Source organism: Hyaena hyaena, unplaced genomic scaffold (genome assembly GCF_003009895.1).
Source record: "Hyaena hyaena isolate Hyena2069 unplaced genomic scaffold, ASM300989v1 scaffold_440, whole genome shotgun sequence".
Lineage (NCBI taxonomy): Eukaryota > Metazoa > Chordata > Mammalia > Carnivora > Hyaenidae > Hyaena > Hyaena hyaena.
In genome coordinates, this window is record NW_024081072.1 from 513,461 (window position 1) to 537,446 (window position 23,986).

The window sequence follows — 23,986 nt, forward strand, 5'->3', positions numbered from 1 at the left end:
TTTATGAGGTGACTCCTAACATAGGGCAGCCACCTGTTAATTACATACCAGCACAAACTATAAATAATAAATTTTCTGTGAGCTACCATTTAGAACTTTATAATGTTTGCTCTCAGGTAAATTACATCATAAGTCCTGCCTTTTTTGTGTTTTTACATGGGAACTTTGGGGCACATTTACAAGACGGGGAGAACAGTAAAGGTTAAGAACAGTGGAGGAAGGCTACCTGAGTGGCTCGGTCGGTTGAGTGTCCCAACTCTGGATTTCAGCTCAGGTCATGATCCAAGGGGCTATGGGATCAAGCCCCGTGTGGGGCTCCACGCTGAGTGTGGAGCCTGCTTGGGATTCTCATTCTGTCTCTGCCTCCCCCTCCCTTCCCCTCTCTCTGCCCTCTCACACTAGCTCGCTCTTTCTAAATAATAAATTTTTAAAAAACAGTGGAGAAATTCTGTATAAATAACAACCAAAACTTCATTATTTTAGTGACTTGATTAAAAGGAACTCAATTGTACAGTTGAGATCTTTGACATTGTAAATGATTTTTCATGTTTATTTTAAAGTAGCTTGGGAAGTTAGTCTTACCAGCAGGCCTTATAGGCAAAGCAAAAGCAAATAAAAAATAGCAAGTAATAAAATAATTGTTAATGACATTTTTGACTTTACCCTTTAAGTACATTTGCACATTCTGGATAAAGTTCTATGAAGCATTTGAGAGACTCTGTTAAAAGTGTCTCGAATAACATCATTCAAATCGAATATAAAATACTTTGTGGTCCGTTCAGCATCAAGATGCCTCATACTCTGGTTGTGTCTTGAGTTAGTTCTCCTCTTTCAGCACCTGCTGTGTGAGGTGATTTCACACCATGCCCAGGATGCGGGCCACCCACCAGCTGCAGGGCATGACCACCCTGCAGGCAGAGCGGCAACCTTGATAGTTGTAAGGCCACGGATAGTAGCCCCCCAGAGGCTCACAGATCTTCTGGCAATGAGTGTAGCTCCGCCTACATTCTATGCAGCAGATTCCTTCGTGGTCCAGTCTAGGGTCAAATGTCATGCCTTCCCCTTCCTGCTGCTGTGAAAGAAAAGGTAATTATGTTTTCTTCATAATGAGAATTCTGTAGCATACACATTATTTAAAAATATGATCCTAGGGGCGCCTGGGTGGCTCAGTCGGTTAAGCGTCTGACTTCGGCTCAGGTCATGATCTCACGGTTCGTGGGTTCGAGGCTGTGTCGGGCTCTGTGCTGACAGCCAGCTAAGAGCCTGGAGCCTCTTTCAGATCTGTATCTCCCTCTCTTCTGACCCTCCCCTGCTCACGCTGTCTCTCTCCTTCTCTCAGAAATAAATAAAACATTAAATTTTTTTTGAAAAGCTATCAAGAAAAATAAGATCCTGAGTTTTTCACTGTTACAACAAATAGGCATAATTTTCTGTAAGAAGTTTTCAGGTTTATAATCTGATAATTCAGAATTCCTTCTAAAAACTCAGCCTCCATCTGTCACTGGCAGGAAGGTGGTTTTGTTTTTTTGTTTTTGTTTTTTATGCCCTGAAGTTTCTCCATACCTTTACTGAGCCATGGTTACCTCTCAGTAGTGACTCATTTTAAATAGATTAACAAAAAGGAAAGCATGATTCAAAAGTGGCATTTCTGCCACTGCTAATTTAGTGGAACACTGGTGCCATTTTGTACTGGTGGCCTCCATGGCTCTTGGAGCATCTTTTGAAACTCATTGCTAAGCCGAAAGATTGCTATTCTAATTGCACTCGCTGAAAACGCTGATGTCTTCAGCTTCTGCCTTCATTTCCACATAAGGGGTCTGTAACACTCAGGAAAAGGCACCATAAAATGTGGAAAAATTCAAGACCTTAAACTTCCTAGTTTCTATGTGCCATTATTGTAATTACATAAACAGAATCACGGAGTAAAAATCAACTGTACAGTCCCCATTTTCACTACTGGACAGCTATCACAGAACTGGAAGCCACTTGACCTCTGTCAGACTTATGTATCTGGTTTTCCTTTTCATAGACTTCAAGGGGTATAGATTTTGTAATACACTATTGAATTGCATTGCCCAGAAGCCCTTGATGTATATTCCTTATTCAGTTGAAGTCTCTTTCCTAGAGTAACTGAGCCTGGGGAGATGCAGCACCAAACACAGGTTAGGCTTGAGCAGAGTGAACCTAGCAACGCTTCTCACCTCTTCTGGTATACAAAGAAGACTTCTTTTTGTGGGGGAGAGGGGTGCTTTTTACTATTAGGAGTATCAAACATACTCCAAAGTGGAGAAAACTGTGTACTGAACATCATCTAGTTTTGTCAGTTGCTAACCTTTTGTCAGATTTGCTTGACTTTTTCTTTTCCGAAGTATTTTAAATTTTGAAGTGAACTTAGAATGGAAGGTATTGTGACATTTCACCCGTAAATTAGAACGCACCTCCAAAACAGTATTTTCCCTACACAACTACCCTACCATTACCATACCTAATAAAATTTATTCCTTAACACCATTTGATATACTCTATGTTCAAATTTTGTCATCAAAATATTTGTCTTACTCAAACCATTCTTTTTTCTTCTTCTTCAGGCTCTTCTCATTTTTTCCCCTTATTTCTTGAACTGGCTTCATCAGGAACCGCAAAAAGAATACCACCTAATTAATTGTAGCTGACTCTTCCAGGGCAGCGGGAGTCAAAAAAGCCTTTTGGCTGAGGCATTCCCTCATCTGATAGTTCAACAAAGGTGTGTTAGGATTTAAAAGCCGGGAGGAACTCTCAAGGATATTTCCTCTCCAAAGATAGATATTTCCTTAAAGAAACTTGTGAAGGATTGAGGTAATGGGGAGATGTTTCTGCTTAAAACTGAGCATGAAGGGGAAAAAAAAACTGATACAATTGGAGTTTTTCAAGGAATATGGATTTCTCAAATCTGGAGGCAAAACAGACACAGTCACACACTGCCCTTCTGTGATGGAGCTGATGCCCTCCTCATCCCTTGAACCAGATTTAGCTAGCCCAGCTACCTGGGGAGTAAACTATATTAAATTTTCTGTTGGCCTATTCAGATTTTATTTCTCTTTTATTATTTGAGCTTCAGGGAATGAAGTACTAGGGTGTCCTGAATTTTCTAATAAGCCATGGGTTATTTTAAAAAATACAGTTTGCTCTAAATCTTTATAAAATTCATTAATCCAAAATGATAGACTAGGAAAAAAATGAAACCGTGTAGGACTGTTTATGCTAAATAGGAAAACTGTTGCAAATGAATTGCCTGTCTATGAAAAGATGCTTAACCTTACATATAATTAAAGATAGGCGAGCTAAAACAATGAGGAGATAGTTTTCACAGCCAAGAGACTGGTGAAGACTTTTTTAAAGTTTGAAAATAAATGGGTCCCTCTCATTATCACGGGAAGACATGTAACTGGCATAATTCCTTGGGAAACAGTTTGGCATCCTCCCATTAAATAAAGTAAAATTTCCATCTCCTTTGACCCAGTCTACCCATACATCAGTATTTATGCTAAAACCACATTCCCACATGGGTACAAGAGACATAATAAGACTAGTAATTAACACTGAGCTTTTAATGCCTGCTGTGTGCCAACCATTGTGCTAAAAGCTTCACCTGCATTACCTCATTTACTCCGTCCCATAACCCTGTGGGAAGTGTACAAGGTTGTTTACAATTAAAAGTATAAAAACAAAAGATAGGGAAATAATTTACATGTCCACCAAAGTAGAACCAGTTAAGTTTCTGTACATCTATCCATCCACACAAATGGACTATGATGTGGTCATTTAAATGAATGAGGTAGGGGTCCACTGGGTGGCTCGGTTGAACAAGTCAGCTCTTCATTCCAGCACATATCATGATCCTGGGGTCGTGGGATCAAGCCCCTCAGCGGGCTCTGCATTGAGTGTGGAGCCTGCTTAAGATTCTCTCTCCTCTCTCTCTCTCTCCCCACCCCCCTTCTGTCCCTTTCCCTGCTCACACTCACTCTCCCTCAAAATTTTTTTAAAAATTAAAAACGTTTGGGGCACCTAGGTGGCTCAGTTGGTTAAGTGACTGACTCTTGATTTTGGCTCAGGTCGTGATCTCATGGTTTGTAAGACTGAGCCCCATGTTGGACCCCACTTAAGATCCTCTGTCTCCCTCTCTCTCAGTCCCTCTACCGCTCATTCTCTCAAATAAGTTTTAAAAATAATAAAAAGTAATAAAATGAATGTGGTAGATGTACATAGAAGATACAGACCTGTCTCCAAAATACTGTATTGTAACTGGGAAGAAAGCAAGATACAGAAGTGTTGTATGCTCTTCTGTGTTAAAAGTGTGTGTGGGGTACACTTTCTTATAGAAAGAAACTGGGCAAATAGCTATTATTAATATGTTGCTCTAGGGAAGGTGTCTGAGGTGGAAGGGAAACACATTTCATTGTGTACCCTTTTATACTTTAAAATATATATACGCATGTATTATTTTTTCAGTTAAAAAGTTACAAAAGATGTAATGCTCTTACTCCCTACAGAGTATAGTAATGGTAAATAATATTTTGTTGAAGATTTGAGAAGTTTTTAGTACATTAGTTTCATCTTACAAACACCAATTCCCAGTGTTTCTGTCTAAGGTGTTTCATCTGTGTATGAGTCTGTCTCCCTCCTGGACTGAGAGCCCCTGAGGGCAAAAGTTACCTCCTGGCTGTGTGCACAAGGCCAGGAAAAGAGCAGGTTCTCAACAAATGTCTGCTGAATGGATAAATAAAGTGGATATAAAAGGGGAAAGAGAATACTTTCATTCTGTATGTTATCCTCAGGGCACATTCTTAGAAACACTTTTTTGAATAATCAAATTCCTGATATGAATTTGTCTTTATGGATTTGCCTCTGACTCAAAAAAAGGAGAGCACAGAAAACGACTTTGAATAAGGGTTCCAACCCATCTGGATTTCGCACTACAGAGACCACGCTTAAGTGTCTTACCCTCATCGAAAATTTTGCAACAAACAAATTCAGATGTCTTTTTTAAGTAATTGGTAAAAATCTAAGTTAAATATTAAATGCTCGTTTGAAACCTCAAGTAGAAATAACAACCGCTTCAATGTTACGTTCAACGGATTTGTCTGAGCAGGTCATGAAGACATCGGTACATACGTGGTAAGGGTTGTCTGGATTGAAGGGGTCTGAATCCTCCTGAACACTAGGTCTCGTTTCATTATTTGGTTGTCTAGGGCCTGCGTTGCGCCGTGGTCCGCTGGGTGGTCTCCTTGTGGTAGTTGTAATGACTTTTCTTACCAACTCTCTTCTTTCTCTCTGGATTTCTGCAAACACAACAAAACAAAACACCCCTGTAAGTTAATTCATTTATTTGGATAATTAAGGAAGTACTATATCAGAGTAAAAGCATAAAAGGATATCAAAAACATTTGACTAAATACTGAAATTTGTGTTGATGATCTTTTAAATAATAAAGCATATTTCAGAGTCTTAGGTTAGTAAACAAACAGATAACCAGAATTTGGTTTTACAGTCCTAATTGAGATCGGTAATTCTAAGGTAGCTGACAATCCATTCTCAATCCTTCTTTGCCTGTACTATCCCTCTCCTATAGGGGCTGAGAAAGTAAAATCTACTTGTTTCCCTAGGCTCCCTTACAATTCAGAGAGACCAAATGAAACATTTTGGGCCAGTGAGACGTAAGCAGAATATATTGGCGCAGTTTCTGGGAGAGCTTTTGCTTGCTTGGTAAAAGAGGACTGGGATAGCTTCCTCTGCCTTCTTTTCTTGCGCATAGACACATCTGGGTTGTGAGAGCCAATTTGTGACCAGAAGGCCTAGGCACAAGGATGATAACCAGGATGCGACGGGTAGCAGGACGGTAAGAGCCGTGTGATATCTCCGAGTAGCTGGTAATGCCAGAAGCCTCCCACTACGCTTGCTTCTTCCTGTATGAGGAAAGTCAACGTGCATCTGTTGAAACCACTGATGAACAGGTATCCTGTTAACTTTCAGCCCTGCGCATTGTTTTGCCGGTTTGTTTTTAAGTAAGCTCCATGCCCAGCATGGGGCTCAAACTCGCGAACCAGATATCCAGATTGCTATGCTTACCGGCTGAGCCGGCCAGGCATCCCAGCCGTGTGTGTTCTTAACAGATTGGCTATATATGTATAAAGCTTTACAATTTTGGGGGGAATTGTTATCTTGGTTGATTTCTTTTAAAAATCCTATGCGTGGGATAGAAAAGGCAGGTACTTTAGCACATGAAGGCATCAAGGCTCAGAAAGACCAAGAGACTTGGCCAGGAGCACAGAATGGGTGTCAGAGACAGGAGACAAACGTGAACCTCTCTGGCTCCCAGCCCAGTGCTCTGGTTCATCACACTACCACCTGGGTCCCACGGCTGCTGAATAACAAACATGGACAGTAACCACACAGGGTGGGCTTTGGTGTGTCTCTGAGTCAGAGTCATCTGTAAAATGGGGATAATGTACCTGAATTCACAGAATAGTGCAGGATAGAGGTGTACCTAAGAGTTTTAGTATATCATTTGGCATATAATAAGCACTCAGATGGTAGGTAATGATGATTATATCATGCAGTGTTATTTCTGAGAACTTAGATGTGCTGTACAGCCATGGGGAACTTCCGCAGACAGCTTCTGAGTTTCTGGGTTTATGGTTGGAGAGGCATCAGGGAGACCTGGCTTCAAATCTCAATACCACTTCTTTTAACTAACTGAATGACCTCAGGCAAGCTATTTAATCTCTGTGAACCTTGGTTTCTTCATCTATAAAATGGGAATATTTGTAGTCACCCGGACAGTTGTTGGCAAAGAGTAACTGGGCAAAGCTGTAGCACAGTGGCTGACACATAGCCAGAGCTCGGCAGACCCTCACCCTTCCCTCGGACTTTGTCCAGCGACCACTGTCTCTTGGTAACACAGGTCTGTGACCCTGATGACCCGCCAGATTAAGGATCCAAGGGCAGAGGTTGCTAGAGTTGGGGAGCTTTTATTAGAATTAGGTGGTCGAGACCATCCTGAGAGGGGATTTACTTTCTTGATTTTATTGTTAAATCTGACATTTATGAAAGACTGAAAAAAAATCCTCATCTTTAATGTGTGTAATCTGCCCCCTGGCTGTACCACAGTTACTTAAACCTTTTCATCGCTGGGGGCACTTGGTGGTTTCCACTTTTCTGGTGTTGCACGTAATATATGTAATTCTGGGATGGGTGTTGTGATGATTGAATACTTAAGATGTGGTCATGCCTGTGGGCTATGAGGGACCGGGCTCCATCTCAGAGGTAGGGAACGCGCTCTTTCCCAAAGGGCGAAGGTGGTCAGACTCGCACCGCCTTCACGTCCGCACTCCTACCCTCTGTCCTGCTCTGGCGACAAGGGTAAACTTCTGTTCACAGATGCATCCCCACTACCCACTACCGGCAACAAGTAAAAGGCACATAGGAAGCCTTCAAAAAACGTTTGTTGAATAAATGAATGAACTCACTGGGTAAGGGGCTTGTCCTCGCAAACAGGGATTAGAGAGAGCTCTACAAGGTAGCAGAGTCTGAGGCGCTGACTGGGCAAGGGGACAAGTATTGGAAGAGTAGTTCCTGGGAGTGGAAAGCAAGAAGGCCCATTCCATGTGGAGGCGGGTGAGGAACCGAAAGCCAGACCGCGGCAAAAGGCCAGAGTTGGGAGTCGCAAGCGCCCCCTGGAGCAAGAACAGGGAGGGCGAAGGTGCTGGTCCATTTGGCAGCCCCCTCTCTGGCCCCTAGGAGGTGACAGACACTGCTCATGCACGTGGCCCCAGGGTCCTTCTCAACTGTCTCTGCCAGTGGTTTATCAACTGAATCCTATTCGCTTTGCCTGGGCCAGAAAGCAACTATCTTACATCAGCTTTGGGACATAATGAGATTTTGATCTAGAGGAATAAATCAGCGATGGCAGAATCAGAAGCCTGAACTTTCTAAGCCTTGTCAGGTTTTTTTTTTTTTTAATTATGCTAAAATATACGTTAAAATTTACCATTTTAGCATTTTTAATTATACAATTGAGTGGCATTCGGTGCATTCACACTGCTGTGCGAACGTCTGTCTCCATAATTTCTTCCGTGTTGCGGAATTGTAACTGCACCCTTTCAAAAATAACTTCCCGTTTCCCCCTCCTAAGCCTGGTGGTTTTAATGCCTGTATTTTATGTCCATGCTGCTCTCTCTGTGTCCAATAAAATCTCCCAGAAAACAGTATTATCTCCGCTGTGTTGAAAGAAAGGCCCTTTTCCCACACTTGAGTCAGAACTGCAAAGTAGGCCTTTGGGGGGTCAGTGAGGTGACTGGTGGCAATGAAGAGTGAAGGTGCCCCCGGGGATGGAGAAATTTGGCCCTCAGAGCTCACCTGCCCTTCACCACCCACAGATGGCTCAAAGGTGTGCTCCAACAGGGGCCTTTCATTTCTTTTCACCAGACATAGGAGCTGATGTTCAAGCCTTGAACTTGAAGAATCTCAGCCTATGCCCACAGCAGCTTTCGGCTGCCCCATAATTCTAGGTGTGAGTATAATAAAGATTCAGCAGTATGACAGCTTCTTAGTCCCTTGATTCTCTGCCTTCAGAATAAAATAATGTAAAATTGGAAAGTGCAAACAACTCAGATTAAGGGGCAGAGCAGACGGGAGGGGGCGCGTCATAAATAAAAATGGCAGACAATGCAGCGGCGGTGTGTCTCCCTGGTCTGCTTCCTGTTAACCCTGCCGCTCAGTCCCTTCCCTAAAACATTCATGGCCGTCACCTTCCTTCACCTTCCTTCTCTTTGATCTCTCTTGCCAATTACTGAGACACTGTGACTTGCATCCTGATGCGTCTTCCTCGTTACATGCTCAGGCCTGTGGAAGGGCTCAGGAAATATACCAGCAGCATTAAGAAAATTTAAACTGTTACCTTTTGGATATGTTGGTTTAAGCCAGAAAATGGGAAGGTCGCCACAGAGTTCTAAGACCTTAGAACTCAGGAAGCTGTTGTCCTTCACGGGCTGGTCTACAGCCACCCAGATAAGAGAATTTTCTTCATACTTAACTGGCATGATCTTGCCTTCCTGTAAGTAAAAATGAAATGCATTGAGCAGAGAGGACAGTGAAACTTGCTGCATATTTACGAGTCACGTGCTGGTAAAACATTATTTCACCTAATAAAAACTTGAGAATTGTGTGTGTGGTGTGTGTGAGGGTTATGTGTGGTGTGGTGTGTGTGTGTGTGTGGTGAGGTTTAGGTGGGGGTATGTAGAGTGGGGGCTGAGTGTAGAGGTGTGAGTGTAGGGCAGTATTGTAGGGTTGTGTGGTGTGTGTGTCAGGTGTCAGTGGGGGGGGTAGGTAGTGTGTGTGGAGTGAGTGGGGTAGAGGGTATGTGTGGGTTGGGGGGGTGTCAGTGGGAGGTATATAGTGTGGGGGTGTGTATGTGGGGTATGTGTAGGGGTGTGAGTGTGAGGGGGTGGTATGTAGTGTGTGTATGTGGTGTGTAGGGGAGTATGTGTGGGGATGGTGTAAGGGTGTGTGTGGTGTGTATAGGGGAGTATGTGTGTGGGAGGTGGTGTGTGTAGGGGTGTATGTGTCGGGGGGTGGTGTCTGTCAGGAGCATGTGTGGTATGTGTGTGGTGTGTATAGGGCAGTATGTGTGGGGGGTGGTGTGTGTAGGGGTGTATGTGTGTGTGGGGGGTGTGGTATGCATGTGGTGTATATAGGGGAGTATGTGGGGGGGGTGTGGTATGTGTGTGGTGCATATAGGGGAGTATGTGGGGGGTGTATGTGTGGCAGGTGTGTGAGGTACGCTTGTGGTGTATATAGGCGAGTATGTGGGGGTTTGTGTATGTAGGGGTGTATGTGTGTGTGGGGGTGGTATGTGTGTATATATAGGGGAGTATGTGGGGGGATAGTGTCTGTAAGGGAGCCTGTGTGTGGTGTGCGTAGGGGAGTATGTGTGTGGGGGGTGGTGTGTGTAGGGGTGTATGTGGGGGGGGTCTGTAAGGGAGCCTGTGTGGGGGGTGGTGTGGTGTGGTGTGGTATGTGTCTTGTCTTTGTAGCTCTCTTCACAATACTGTCTTTGTCCCGCGTGCCGCCCTGCCTTGGATAACTGAAATGTGTGAATATTGAGTGTCCTGAGTGGAAGTGAAAATTACTTGATACCAACTTTGAGATTTAGGTTAATCTGATGTTTTTGATCAAAGATTTTTTGAGGAAAAGCTATTGAATGGACTCTGAAATCCTATAAAGGAGAGAGGAGCCCTTCATTTGAAGTGAAAATCCTTTGGGGTTTTGTTCTGCAGCTTCTGAACAACAATGGAAGAAGCAAGTGATTGGTTCTTTAATGTTTTCAGTTCAAAGTATTATTTAACATAAACCGTTTCTACATTTCCCAGCTATAACAAAACACATTTCAGATGTTCCTCACATCAAGCACACCACTGAGATTTCAAAGCTAAACCCTAGATTTTCTTCTACAGCGAGATACTGAAAATGGTCTGATAACCCAGGAGACAAATTTATTTTGCCAGGTTGTTCCTCTCATATATTTATTAATTTGCAATAAGTTGGAGAAATTAAAATGTTTTCTCCATATTTTTAACTAAAAGCAGGGCTTCATTTATGCTTTCTCCCCCAGGCTTATGGTTGCATTAAAACAACTTAAAGTTATTGGAGGAGGCTAACACTCAGGTAATCTAGTTATTTGCCTTAAATTAAATGGCTCCATCCAGGAAATGAATACTCTTTGGGTATAGCAGCTTTTTAAAGTTCTATAAAACTGACGAAAATTTTATAAGAGCAAGTGGTACATAAATCTACTCCATCATAATCTAAAGCATGTGGGGAAAGAGTGGGGCGATGGGGATAAGGCATGCATATGCATCTTACAAGCTAGGAATGTTAAATCAACTTAAGGCACACGGTCTCTGTCTCGGCTGCCCAAGCAAGCCTGTCTCTCCCTGCCCTGGGCAACACCGTCCCACTTCTGTGTGAGGCAGCAGTGTCCCCTCCCTAGGAGAGAGGCTGGCTGCTCGCTTTTACAGACCCTCCAGTGGCTTGGGGTGCCCTAGACTATGCAGTGCACACTGAAGTATAGTTGGGGGCTGAGAACCTCCTGATTTTCCTAACTAAAGGGAAGTCATGCTTGGCATTGCTCAGCCTCTTCCTGACTTCCATACTTGAATGCACGGTTGATATTTTGAAGCTGGAAGGAAAGGCCAAAAGAAATCAGCGATGCTGGCCACGGAGCCAATGCCTGCAGCCACCTCCTTCCACATCGCCTACTATGAAGAACACCAGATCGTTTTTGTTTAAGTCACTCTGAGTGTAGTTTCCTGCTGCTGCCAGCCAGACACGTCCTGATTCACATGAACACGTTGCCTGAATTTGACTTGTCCACCAGAGGGTCCACCAAGCACAATATAAACAATTAAAACCAGAAAAAAATAAATCACCTCTATGGTCTGAGAAAAGAATCAGATGCAGGCAAAGCTTTAAAATGCTAAACTGTTCATCACTGAATTATTTCTATATTCAAATAATTATTTTGAATTATTATTTGGTATAGTGAAAAATTGAAGATGGCTGAAGTATTCGAGAGCAAAAGACTTAAATTATAATCATCTGATGATGTGTAATACCTCCATTATCATCTACATTTTAGAATAACTAAAGTTAAGTGAAAATAGTAAGAATGTAAAGCAATATAACTTCAATTATGAAAAGAAAACACCCCCCCCCCACGCATGAAAAAAAGTTCACCAAAACATTAACATTAGTTATCTGTGGATTATACAATTGTGGATGATTTTCTTCTCTATTCTATGTAATTTCCCAATTTTCTACAATGACCAAGTATTGTTTCTAAAAATCAGAAAAAAAAAAAAAACCTGCTTGTTTTTAAAAGACCCCAGAAATGTCCCATGAGCTTATAATTAGATCTTGGTCAGCTGTGGTAGGAGAGCTGGCTCTTCTGGAAGGCAAGACAGAAGAACTAGTTCTACGTCCACTTAAGGAGGAAATGTACAGGCTTGTGTATTACAGAAATCGTCATAGGACTATAAAAAATGGTAATGCAGTAAGAGAATTTCAAGCGTCGGGGCGCCTGGAGGACTCAGTCGATTAAGGGTCCGACATCAGCTCAGGTCATGATCTCGCTGTTTGTGGGTTCGAGCCCGGCGTCTGGCTCTGTGCTGACAGTTCAAGAGCCTGGAGCCTGTCTTCTGATTCTGTCTCCCTCTCTTTCTGCTCCTCCCCCACTCGCACTCTCTCTCTCAAATATAAATAATATTTTAAAAAGTTAAAAAAAAGTTCAAGGGTCAGAACGAAGGAGATCTTGGTCTCGTTTTTTTTTGTTTTTTTTTTTAATATTTTTATTTATTTCTAGGAGAGAGAGAGAGACAGCGTGAACAGGGGAGGGTCAGAGAGAGAGGGAGTCACAGACTGAAACAGGCTCCAGGCTCTGAGCTGGCAGTCAGCACAGAGCCCGACGCGGGGCTCAAACCCACGAACCGCGAGATCATGACCTAAGCGAAAGTCGGACGCTTAACCGACTAAGCCACCCAGGCGCCCCTTGGTCTCGTTTTTATACTCTGTACTAGTAGGTTCACACTGAGAGCTTGGCCTTTTGTTCTGAAAGACACAGCTCTTGAAGGACAAATTGGAATATGGTCACAACCAAACACCGGGCAGTGAAGGTCTGGAAACCATCCGACAGGATGAATGGGGAAACCAGGAGCCGAAAACTGGAGACAGGATAGCCAGCTTTAAAAATTCACTGGCTTGAGGGTGTTATGCTGAGCGAAATAAGTCAGGCAGAGAAGGACAGCTACCATATGTTTGCACGTATAGGAGGATTAGGAGGAAATTAACAGAGGACCGTGGGGGAGAAGAAGGGGGGAAGTAGCGGGGGAGAGGGAGGGAGGCAAACCATGAGAGACTCTTGAATGTTGAGAACAGACTAAGGACTGATGGGTATGGGGGGGAGGAAAAGGGGGGTGATGGGCATGAAGGAGGGCACTTGTGGGGATGAGCACTGGGTGTTATATGGAAACCAACTTGACAATAAACTATTTAAAAATAAATAGATAAAAAAAATAAAAATTCATCGGTTTCAGCTTTTGTTTTGCTTCGAGATGCCTGCTGCGCTGTGACTCCTATGACAGCAAACAGTGAGGCAGCTTCCAGGCACCTTTGCTTACCCTTATTTTTCTCTTTTGCCTTAAGGGAGCTGCTGCTTGCTTTCCCTCCCTCTCAGGGATACAGGAAAGACCAAAGCTGATCATAATGGAATTAGTGATTTACAGCAGCCATGTAGTTATTATCCAGTAGGTTCTAGAGCCACGAGGAAAGGATGCAGACCCTTAGTTTGTAGATGACAAAACCAAGGTTCAAGAATTGAAGCCACATCCACAGCAAGTGTCAGAGCTGGGATTTGAACCCACATTTTTCTAACTCTGAAGTCTATCTTCCCACTATATCCTGCCACAGCTCAAATAGGAGACGATAATGCATGGAACCACTTCGTAAGCCCTAAAGTATCAAATAAATGTAACACATTAGATGTGTCTTTAGAACTCCGTGCAATTCTTAGAGTAAATTTTTATAAAATCAAGCTCAAAGGCAAGTTGTTAATAATAAATGGAAGATTTATACTTGAAATCCTCACAAGTCTGACATGTAGTAATTTGATACATGTTAAGGAGCTTCACTGGGCTGAACTCAAGGCAAGCGAAAGAAACCAGGGGAAGCCAGCTCAGCTCAGTGTAGGGCACAACGGTTTGAACTGTCCCCCTCCCCAGCAAGTTGCCTGGCACCCAGGGAAGGGAGCGCCCTGTCACTGCTTTCCAGCACATGCTGGATGACCGGCCATTGGAGATTTTCAGGAGGAGCCCCACACCGATTGGAAGTGAGGCTAGAAGGCTCCTGAGGCGCCTTTAATGATAATTTTGTTACGAGAAGTCCTTTGTATTGTTTTCATCACTAATCAGATAGTTTCCCAACATTAGGCAAACAGGGGCCTTGTGAAGACCAAGCCCTTTTATGTACTTTAAAATGTTTTGGGGCACCTGAGTGGTTCAGTAGGTTAAGCATCTGACTTCAGCTCAGGTCATGATCCCATGGTTCGTGAGTACAAGTTCCATGTTGGGCTCTGTGCAGACAGCCTTGATCCTGGAGCCTGCTTCGGATTCTGTCTCCCTCTCTCTCTGCCTCTACCCTGCTCGTGCTCTATCTCTTTCTGTCTCTCAGAAATAAACGTTAAAAAAAATTAAAAAATAAATAAAATATGGTTTACAGATGGGTCAGTCAGTTAAGCAGCTGACTCTCATCTCCGTTCAGGTCATAATCTCAGGATTCATGGGATTGAGCCCCATGTCGGGCTCTGTGCTGACAATGCAGAGACTGCTTGGGATTCTTCCTTTCTCTTTCTTTCCCTGCAAATCCCCTGCTCATGCTCTCTCTTCCTCTCAAAATAAACAAACATTAAAAAAGATGTGGTATACCATGTCTTATAAGAATGATCGCTTGGAATCGACAAGGTGAACCAAAAGGGTTTCAACTCCCTTGGCAGAGAGGGAATAGAGTTTATGTTCTGGTCACAAAACTATCCAGGAACTAGAGATGGAAAGGGCTGTGGATTCAAACGATGCCTACCAGACCCGATTGCGGTCTGAAGCACACGGGCGGTACCCACCAGTTCGGAGGAGATGCTCTGTTTGGTCGCGGTGCCCACCTCAGGAACGCGAGCTTTCACCTGGGCTTTGATGTAGCACTTTTCTCCTCCAGCAAAACGGATTCCGGTGATGCCCTAGGAAATAAAAGTTTATCCATCCATCTATCCATTCGTTCATTTATTCAATGTGTTGAGTGTCTACCATGAGCTGGGCACTGTTCCAGGCACTGGGTATGGGGATGAACAGAACATGTGGCGTGTCTGCACTCACAGAGCTCACCTCGTTGTGTTATTTACCAAAAATAAAAATCAGAGGAGAAGTCAGGTGGTGGCAAGCGCTACGGAGAAAAATAAAGCAGAGTGTGAGACAGGAATGACAGAGATGGCACTTTTGACAGCATGGTTGGGGAGGCCCCATCAGAGGCATGTGAGCTGACACAGAGTATGGCAGGCTCGAGCTGATGAGGGTCTACGGTGACCCTAGTTTCTGGCTCATAGTTGGCCTGTCGTCTCACTGTGTCCTCACGTGGTGTCCAGGAGGCTTTCTCTGACCCTGACTTCCAGTAAGCCCTCCAGTCTTCATTCCCTCCTGTGGCACTTAGTTCTCAGTGCCTGTGCCTTCGCTCCTTGTCAAGGTCCTGTCCCTACTCAAGGATAAGCCACTTTGACACTGGTATCAGCATCTTTTGTCTTTTTGGTGATCCCACAAAGGTTCTCAAAAGATGGGAGCCCAATTAATTAATTCCACGAATTCAGATCTTTCGTAAGTCACCGAGCCAGGGAAATAGCAATGCTTGTGACACCAGGAGCTGACCTTTATTCCTAGACTTTACCTGAGGACGCGGATACTTTGTTTTTGTCCCCTGTGAGACACAAACGGTGTCTCCTCCTTGTCAGCCTAGGGACCGGCCTCAAGGGAAGGCTCGTCCGTGGGGCTCCAGTCTTGGCTGACAGCTCGGCGCCGATGCTACCGCAAGTGCATCAGGCACAATGGTACGTTCTGTCCCAAGAGTGTTTCTTTTCACCCTGCTGGTGAATTTCATGACGAGCGAGTGGCCAGAAACAGTATGAAAGTGGGCAGAAACAGATTTTATGCCCGCAAACACCTCAACTTGTTAATCTTCTGTTCTGTTGAGACAAATGTCACGAAGATACAGAACTTGTCCCAGCATCAAGTGGGGAGGAAGAGCATTTAGAAACCTTGGAGTCCCGGCTCAGGACACTGTCCTCCTCAGTGAAGAACGGAGTTAAATGTAAGTCACACTTGAGGATACTCGTGGCAAGTAACACTGTTTGTAATCTGAGAGCCAGCAGCCCTACAAACGCTGGTGACAAAGCAGAGAGCAGAGAAGGAAAGGCTCGTTCTTCCCGAAGCTCCTCATGCTCTCCCTTGTGGCCTAATTGGCCACGTTCACCCATGGGACCCGTGTGTCTTAGCATCACCTCTCACCCAGAGAGTGGTGGTAGTAATATCCTCACTCTCTCCAGGAGGAGGGTCTCCAGGTTTACTGTGTGACTCCTCAACTCACTGCCCCAAAGCCACCTGGACAGATTTTTAAAACCACGGACACCTGGGGCTCTCCCCAGAGCTTCTGGTTTCACTGGTCCGGGGCAGCACCCAGACAGTGGGATGCTTCAAAGCTACCCATGTGGTTATGATGTAAAGCTGGGGTCTAAGACCATCGATTTAGGGAGAAAACAACTTGTTCAGGATAACAACATTTTTAAATGACTGAAACTGCCTGCTGTAGGTTGACTGTTTCTGTCCCCTCACTGGAATACCTATGTTGAAACCTAACCCCCAATGCAGTGGTATTTGGAGGAAAGGCCTTTGGGAGATTAAAGGCAGAGCTCAGGTGAGTGGGATTAGTGTCTCATAAAAGGGACCACAGAGAGCTCCCTCACCCCCCTTCTGCCACGTAAGGACACAGTGAGAAGACAGGCCAACTATGAGCCAGAAACTAGGGCCACCATAAACCCTCATCAGCTCGAGCCTTAATCCTGGGCCGCCCAGTCTCCAGAACTGTGAGAGATTCCTGCTGTTTAGAAGTCACTCCGTCTCTGATAATTTGCTAGAGCAGTGTGAATGAGCTAAGACACAGCCTCTGAGCCCAAGTTTCTTCTGTACCACCAGCTCACCAGTTTTCTCTTGCATCAAAATCACCTGGAAGACTTGATAAATAAAATAAGTGTTGGGCCCCACCCCCGAGGATTCTGATTCAGGTCTGGAGTGAGGACTAAGCTCTGCATTTCCAACAAGCTCTTAGGTGCTATGGCTGCTGGGGGCCTAAGGAACACATCTTGAGAACCACTGCTCTTTGCTCTCTCCTGAAGGCCTGCTGCTCTTAAATCTGCATGTAAATCTAGGCTCCTGGTTGGAGAAACAGAAGGGGGGCGGGGGGAACTCCTCTTCATCTCATACCCTCACATCCTCCGAATGAAATGCAAGGGCAAAACACCATACAGCCATCACCATATTCCCCAAGGAGAGAGTGGACTCTGTCGAAGGAGTCACAGCCCCAGCGTGAATGTTGTGTTGACTTAGTTCTGACAGTCTACGTGCTGCAAAGAGAACCGAAGCCCCATAGGGATGGGTCCTGTGGGAAGGAATTCACACATAGGAATCGCCTTGTCTGGCTACAGATCCATACCAAGCAGCCAGATTTATGAAGAGATTAAATAGTAGGAATGGGAAAGCACGAGAAAGCCAAGCAAACCTCCTGCTTGCAAACAAACAAGGCCTCAGAAGCTGGTGGTAATGAAGACATTTGCTAACAAAGATAATGAAGGAAGAGTCCAGTGCTCTCACATTCTTTTAACGAGAGTCAGGCAATCTCATTGTAGCCACGCATTTTTTCTTTCCAGAGAATCTCAGAATTTCTGTGGCTTCCACCAGAAGTTCCCAATAAGGGGTCCTTTCCCCAAGGAGGCACTTTAGAAATCATTCAGGGGATCCTGGGTTGTCACAAAGACTGGGGTCCCCCTGGGCTTTCTCAGGCAGAGCCCAGGGCTGCCGGGCCCCAGAGAGCCCAGGGATGCTCCCTTCCCCCGACTCCTCCCCACCCCCCCCAAAGACCTGACTGCCCCAGGGTCTGGCTGAGAAACCTGACTGTAAGTATCTATGCCTAGACTCAAACACCCTTTTACATATAAAGACAAAGTGACTTTGGGCATAGTTTCAGTGTACCATTGTGACATTGTGTACCATTGTGACATTCTTAGGAATGCAATTACCAAGAACATGGAGAGAAAATGGTAGTTTTGCTCACTGTTTGAGAAAATAGCCTGATGTTAAATCTGCCCACATGCACTTATGTCAGTCTGCATTTTAGGCTGTAGCATTGACAGCAATTCACCTATCGGAGCAAACATGTGACTTCAGGATGTTTTTGAGTACATCAGGCTTAGCATTAACATACTGAAGTCCAAGTTAGATTATAAATTACTTTGGTTTTATTTTTCTTTTATGTTTTAGTTGGGAGCCATATTGATTTTTTAAACTTCTTTTGAGTATGGTTGACACACAATGTGACGTTAGTTTCAGGTGTACAACATAGCGATTCAACAAGCATAGCTACCATCTGTCACCATACAACCTATTATGATACCATTGACTATATTCCCTATGCTGTGTCTTTCATCCCCGTGACTCATTCATGCCATAACTGGGAGCCTGAATCTCCCACTGCCCTTCATCCATTTTGCCCACCCCCTCTTTCCTCTTCCCTTTGGAAACCATCAGTTTGTTCTTTGTAGTTATAGCTCTGATTCTGCTTTTTGTTTTTTACTTTTTGTTTATTCATTTGTTTTTTAGATTCTATATGTAAGTGACATCCTATGGTATTTGTCTTTCTCTGTCTGGCTTATTTCACTTAGCATAATACCCTCTAGGTCCACCTATGCTATAGAAAATAGCAAGATGTTATCCTTTTTATGCCTGAGTAACATTCCACTTTATATCTATATATCTATATAATCTGTCTGTCTATCCATCTACCTATCTATGCCACATCTTCTTTATTCATCTAGTGATGGGCACTTGGGTTATTTCCATATCTTGGTTATTGTAAATAATGCTGCAATGAACATAGAGGTGCATGTATCTTCTCGAATTAGTGTTTTCATAGTCTTGGGGTAAACACCCAGTATTTTTAAGTTTTTGAGGAAGGGTTATATCAATTTTTGAAATCACTAACCTACCTATCTGTGAGATAGGTTATGCTACTTTATTTTTCTCTAGCTTTTTAAATTAAAACTTTCAAATAGACACAAAGTTAAAAGAAACTGTAGTGAACACTTGTATATGCCTATCAGTTTATTCTATCTTAATTTCTCACCAGGGTTATTATTATATAAATGAGTCATTAGGTCTGAGAGAGTTGGCTTAAACCAATAGCATCGATGCTTTTGAGGGTAAAACTTTCTAGAACATAACTCATACATTCTGAACACACTCCTTTTTGTATTCCTTGGGGGTACTGACAAAGACCTTATTGACCCAACTCTAGTCAGGCTCCTTTGAGTCCTCTTTTTGACTTGGTCCTGACTGTGGGCTCTTCTTGGCCAGTTTATTCCAGTTTTAGCAAGTATCTACCTTGACATCTGATCACCCTGGCTTAGCTTCAGAAAAATCCTGTTGGTTCGGTTTAGTAAAGAACTACTGCATGTCTTAGTAATTTTCTATCCACCAATATCCCCGCCCTACTCCTTGGCTATAAATCCCCACTTTTCCTTACTGTATTCAGAGTTGGACGCAATCTCTCTCCCCTACTATACAACTGCACTGTAGTAGCCTTCCTTGAATATGGTTCTCCTTCCCTTCTTTAACAAGTGCCTGAATGAGTTTCTTCCACTCTATGGAGCTGGAGTCCATAGCTCAATACTATTCCCTCTCTGGAGGGTTTTCTTCCTATTGGCTCTACTAAAATTTGGTGGGGTCGTCAGTTGGCAGGGGAGACTGTTCCCTTACGGTTCAGAGCCTTTTCTCATCCGGCCCCCGCCTCTACTCCCTTTCCCCACCATTCTGCCACGTTGGGCTACTTAGAACGCAAGGGCAGGCCTGTGCATTTGTATTCAGTATTCCTCTCTGAGTCTCTACTTCTCTGCTGGTTGAAATCCTAATCATTCTTCGAGACATGATTCAACTGTCACAACCTCTGTAAAACCTGCTGCAGTGCCCTCAGTACCAGCAACTGCTCCCTGCTGAGTCCCACAGCGCTGCATTTATATAGCTCTGTGGCAGCTTGTTTTCCAGGCTGACCCGAAGTCACTTCTGTGCAGAATGTCTGCCCCCCTCCCCTCCGGCCGGGACTGTGAGGTCCTGGAGGGAGGGAGCAAGTGTCAGTCATCTTTGCATCCCTTATGCTTACCTCTGTCCCACGCACACAGTAGGCCCTGAAAAATAAACACCTCTTGAGTTTGATGGTTTAAAGTATAGGAGAAAGTAATAGTGCCAGTACCATAGTGGCTGATTCATGTGTTTTCAAAAGTCCAGGCTTGTTTAAACCCATAACAGGTTCTATCCATCAAAAAAATGTCCTACTCACCAGTTCTGACTTAGAGAAATGTGGAAGCTATCAAAGAGAATTGATCAGTTTATAAAATATTTGTGGCCGTGTTGGCTTATGAGAACAAAACACAATCAATACCATTAATAGAACCAAAGGATTATAAAACAGAAATATAGGCCTGGGATTAAAATATTTTAAAAGTATACTCCTGATTCATGCCCCTTTGAGAGAGATGGATCTTTTCTTATTCATCTGTGAAGCTACCTGTGCATATCATGATACTGTGGCACATCATAGGTATTCAGTTTTGTTCTGGATTGAATGATGTGTGTGTGGAAATCACATTTTATCATTTTACACTGAGCAGTACAAAGAAAAAAATGCTTCTACCTTGTCCTGGGTCCAGCAGTAAAAGCCTTTAATAGGTCCAGAGAAATTATCTTTGTGCACTGACCAGAGCCATTTGCCAAACTCTGATTAAACGAAGCACACAGGTCACAAACGGGGCTGCAGGGCCCGCCCCACCCCCTCCCCCAGGCAGAGCCAGTCCCTGTCCTCAGCAATACCTAACAGCACGGGAGTTCTAAGGTTAGCATCTGTTTGGTATTCAGCAGGACTTGTGAAATGCATTCTGGCATCAGCAAAGGGAGTTCTTTCTTTCAAATGAAAAGCGTCTCTAGTTTTTCTCATCAATCGGCACAAGGTGGGTCGATGAGATGTGCGTAGGCCAATAAACTATCAGAAGAGTCATTATTTTCAACTGCCTTTTTTCATTATGTAGTCTCACCTACTCCATCTACAGATTTAACAGGACAACACAAACAGTGATGCCTTTTCCTCATTTAGGAACAGGAAGAGGATAAGATATCTACGTGGGCCGCCAGGAATGAGGGCCCGGAGCGATACTGTGCTGCACAGGCGCAAAGCGTCATGGCTCAAACTGCTTCTGCATTGAACTTTTGAAAACAAATGTGTTTGCTTCTTTCAAAGGAGACTCGAATGTTTTATCTGTAATTGGCCACAGTCAGAAAACATAGGATTATAATAGGGGAATCTCTCCATGTTAATTTTCTGGATTAAATTCTGGAAATCTGAAGAACTGGGCAACCTGTTGTTGATAAGATTGATAAGTCATTACAGTTTCCCTCTTGTCTCTAAGTTCACATTTCAGACTTTGCAACATTCTAGGAAACTCTGAGTCTTTTATTCACTGTGTTACAGAAAGCTGCTTGGAAAGAAATAGCTCTTTCAAGTCCTTTTGCCAAGACCTTATATAGTTTTCAAGAACTTGTTCTTTTCAGTGCCAAGGTGTTGTGTTTTTCATTCTGAAAATGTAAAGGACAGAGAGTGGGCCTTTCTCAGAGAGAATACGCCGCGTAATGCATGTGGGTTAGTGGCACCATGACTGCCATAAAGAACGGTTACATTGGGATGTGTGGGAGAGATGCTTTTCCCAGGATTAGGAAAGTCTTCCTAAATGGTTTACCTCTCTAAATGCATGAAATATACTTACATTCTGGAAATCATTAACTTCAATTGCTTCTTCAGCTCCACTTCCCATTTTAAAGGTCTCCAGGTTGTTTCCAGCATCTATTTCCATTGACCCGTCTTGTAATTTCCCATTGATACTCATGGTATAATGGACATTGTAAATCTGGAAGTGAACGTAGAGGTCAGCGAAGCTTTCCTTTTTAGAGAAATTCAGGGCTTATCTTTAGATGTGCAGTATATGAAGTAGCTATCATATTTGTTAGAGATACATTGAATCATTGCTAATAGTAGCATATTTAGATATGAGGACGCCATCCATACGCCCATTACTTAATACGGTGATTTCTTTGAAAATATCTTCCAAGTAAAACCTTTGGTAGAATTAGTCTACTAATTCAAATAGCTCAGTGATTTGCAATCCTGGCTGCATATAGAAGTATCTGAGGAGAATCTCTACCTACCATACATGCGTTTCCCCTGAAAGAATCAAATCAAAACCTGTGGGAATGGGGCTTGGGCACAGATCTTTCTTTTTCTAAGCCAATTAATTCTACTTTGCAGCCAGAGTTAAAACCCATCGATAGATGGTTAACCGGATTGTTAACTGAACAAGTCTGCAGCTGCCACCTCAATTTGAAAGTTTATTTTTAATTTTTAAAATGTTTATTTATTTTTGAGAGGTGGGGGGGAGGAGCATAGAGAGAAGGAGACACAGGATCCAAAGCAGGCTCCAGGCTCCGAGCTGCCAGCACAGAGCCTAAGGCAGGGCTTGAATCCCGAACTGCTAAATCATGACCTGAGCTGAAGTCAGATGCCTAACCAACTGAGCCACCCATGTGCCCCAATTTGAAAGGTTTTTAAAAATCCGTTGGTTAAGATTGGGCACGGAGTATGGTATATAGTCAGGACTAGACAGGACTGGGATATGTATGATACAGGCAGAGCAGCATTTGTGGAGAGCAAGGTCAATGTGCACATCTGTTTCAGCTCAGAGTGGGAGTTATTCATTTTAATGACTATGGGACAGGCATGTGGTGTTGTAGGGCATATTGTTATGAGACGTGTGGGGGAAGAAGGGATGGAGACTTGGGCTCAACAGAGAGCACTGGCCCAGGAATCAGAAAAATGAGTGCCCACCCCACGTATCACTGGGTCTTGAGAGTTGCCTTGGGCATAAAATGAAGAAGTTGGCCCTCATAGATTGTTCTCATTTATGTCCTTGGAGCTCTGAAGTTTCACAGAGGTGGCCCACAGGTGAGGGTGGCAGAGCACGTGGGGCTATGACATGGTCCTTTCTCTCCTGTTCATCTGCAATTTAACCAGGTGGCTCTGCTTGTTGTCTCCTTTGTTTTGGATTTCTTTTCTAAAATTTCTTTTTAAATTTTTTAAAAATTTACATCCAAGTTAGCATATAGTGCAACAATGATTTTAGGAGTAGATTCCTTAATGCCCCTCATCTATTTAGCCCATCCCCCCTCCTACAAATCTTCTGGTAACCCCGTCTGTTCTTCATATTTTAGAGTCTCTTATGTTTTGTTCCCCTCACTGTTTTTATATTATTTTTGCTTCCCTTCCCTTATGTTCATCTGTTTTGTATCATATGAGTGAAGTCATATGATATTTGTCTTTCTCTGACTAATTTTGCTTAGCATAATACCCTCTAGTTCCATCCACTTGGTTACAAATAGCAAGATTTCATTCTTTTGATTGCCAAGCAATACTCCATTGTATATATACACCGTACCTTCTTTATCCATTCATCCATCAACGGACATTTGGGCTCTTTCCATACTTTGGCTATTGTCCATAGTGCTGCGATAAACATTGGGGCGCATGTGTCCCTTTGAAAAAGCACACCTATATCCCTTGGGTAAGTACCTAGTAGTGCAATTGCTGGGTCGTAGGGTAGTTCTATTTTTAATTTTTTGAGGAACCTCCATACTGTTTTCCAGAGTGGCTGCACCAGTTTGCATCCTCACCAGCAGTGCAAAAGAGATCCTCTTTCTCTGCATCCTCATCAACATCTATTGTTGCCTGAGTTGTTAATGTTAGCCATTGTGACCAGTGTGAGGTGTATCTCATTGTGGTTTTGATTTGTATTTCCCTGATGATGACTGATGTTGAGCATTTTTTCATGTGTTGGTTGGCCATGTGGATGTCTTCTTTGGAGAAGTGTCTATTCATGTCTTTTACCCATTTCTTCATTGGATTATTTGTGTTTGGGGTGTTGAGTTTGATAAGTTCTTTATAGATTTTGGATACTAACCCTTTATCTGAAATGCTGTTTGCAAATATATTCTCC

General features: G+C 43.4%; 1 protein-coding gene across 2 annotated transcripts in view; it reads right to left on the reverse strand.

The window, feature by feature from the left end:
* Positions 1–536: 536 nt before the first annotated feature.
* The window catches only part of CNMD (chondromodulin), a 34,168-nt gene continuing 10,718 nt past the window's right edge, over positions 537–23,986 (reverse strand). Inside the window, exons 3-7 of one of the 2 annotated variants that reach the window (XM_039253160.1) lie at positions 21,707–21,847; positions 14,705–14,818; positions 8,936–9,089; positions 5,152–5,318; positions 537–1,072 (exon numbers count right to left, since the gene is read on the reverse strand). In XM_039253160.1, the coding sequence (XP_039109091.1) occupies positions 857–1,072; positions 5,152–5,318; positions 8,936–9,089; positions 14,705–14,818; positions 21,707–21,847 (792 nt within the window). In that variant the 3' untranslated portion in view covers positions 537–856. The remainder of the gene's footprint in view (positions 1,073–5,151; positions 5,319–8,935; positions 9,090–14,704; positions 14,819–21,706; positions 21,848–23,986) is intronic. The other variant, XM_039253162.1, reaches the window with a different exon arrangement.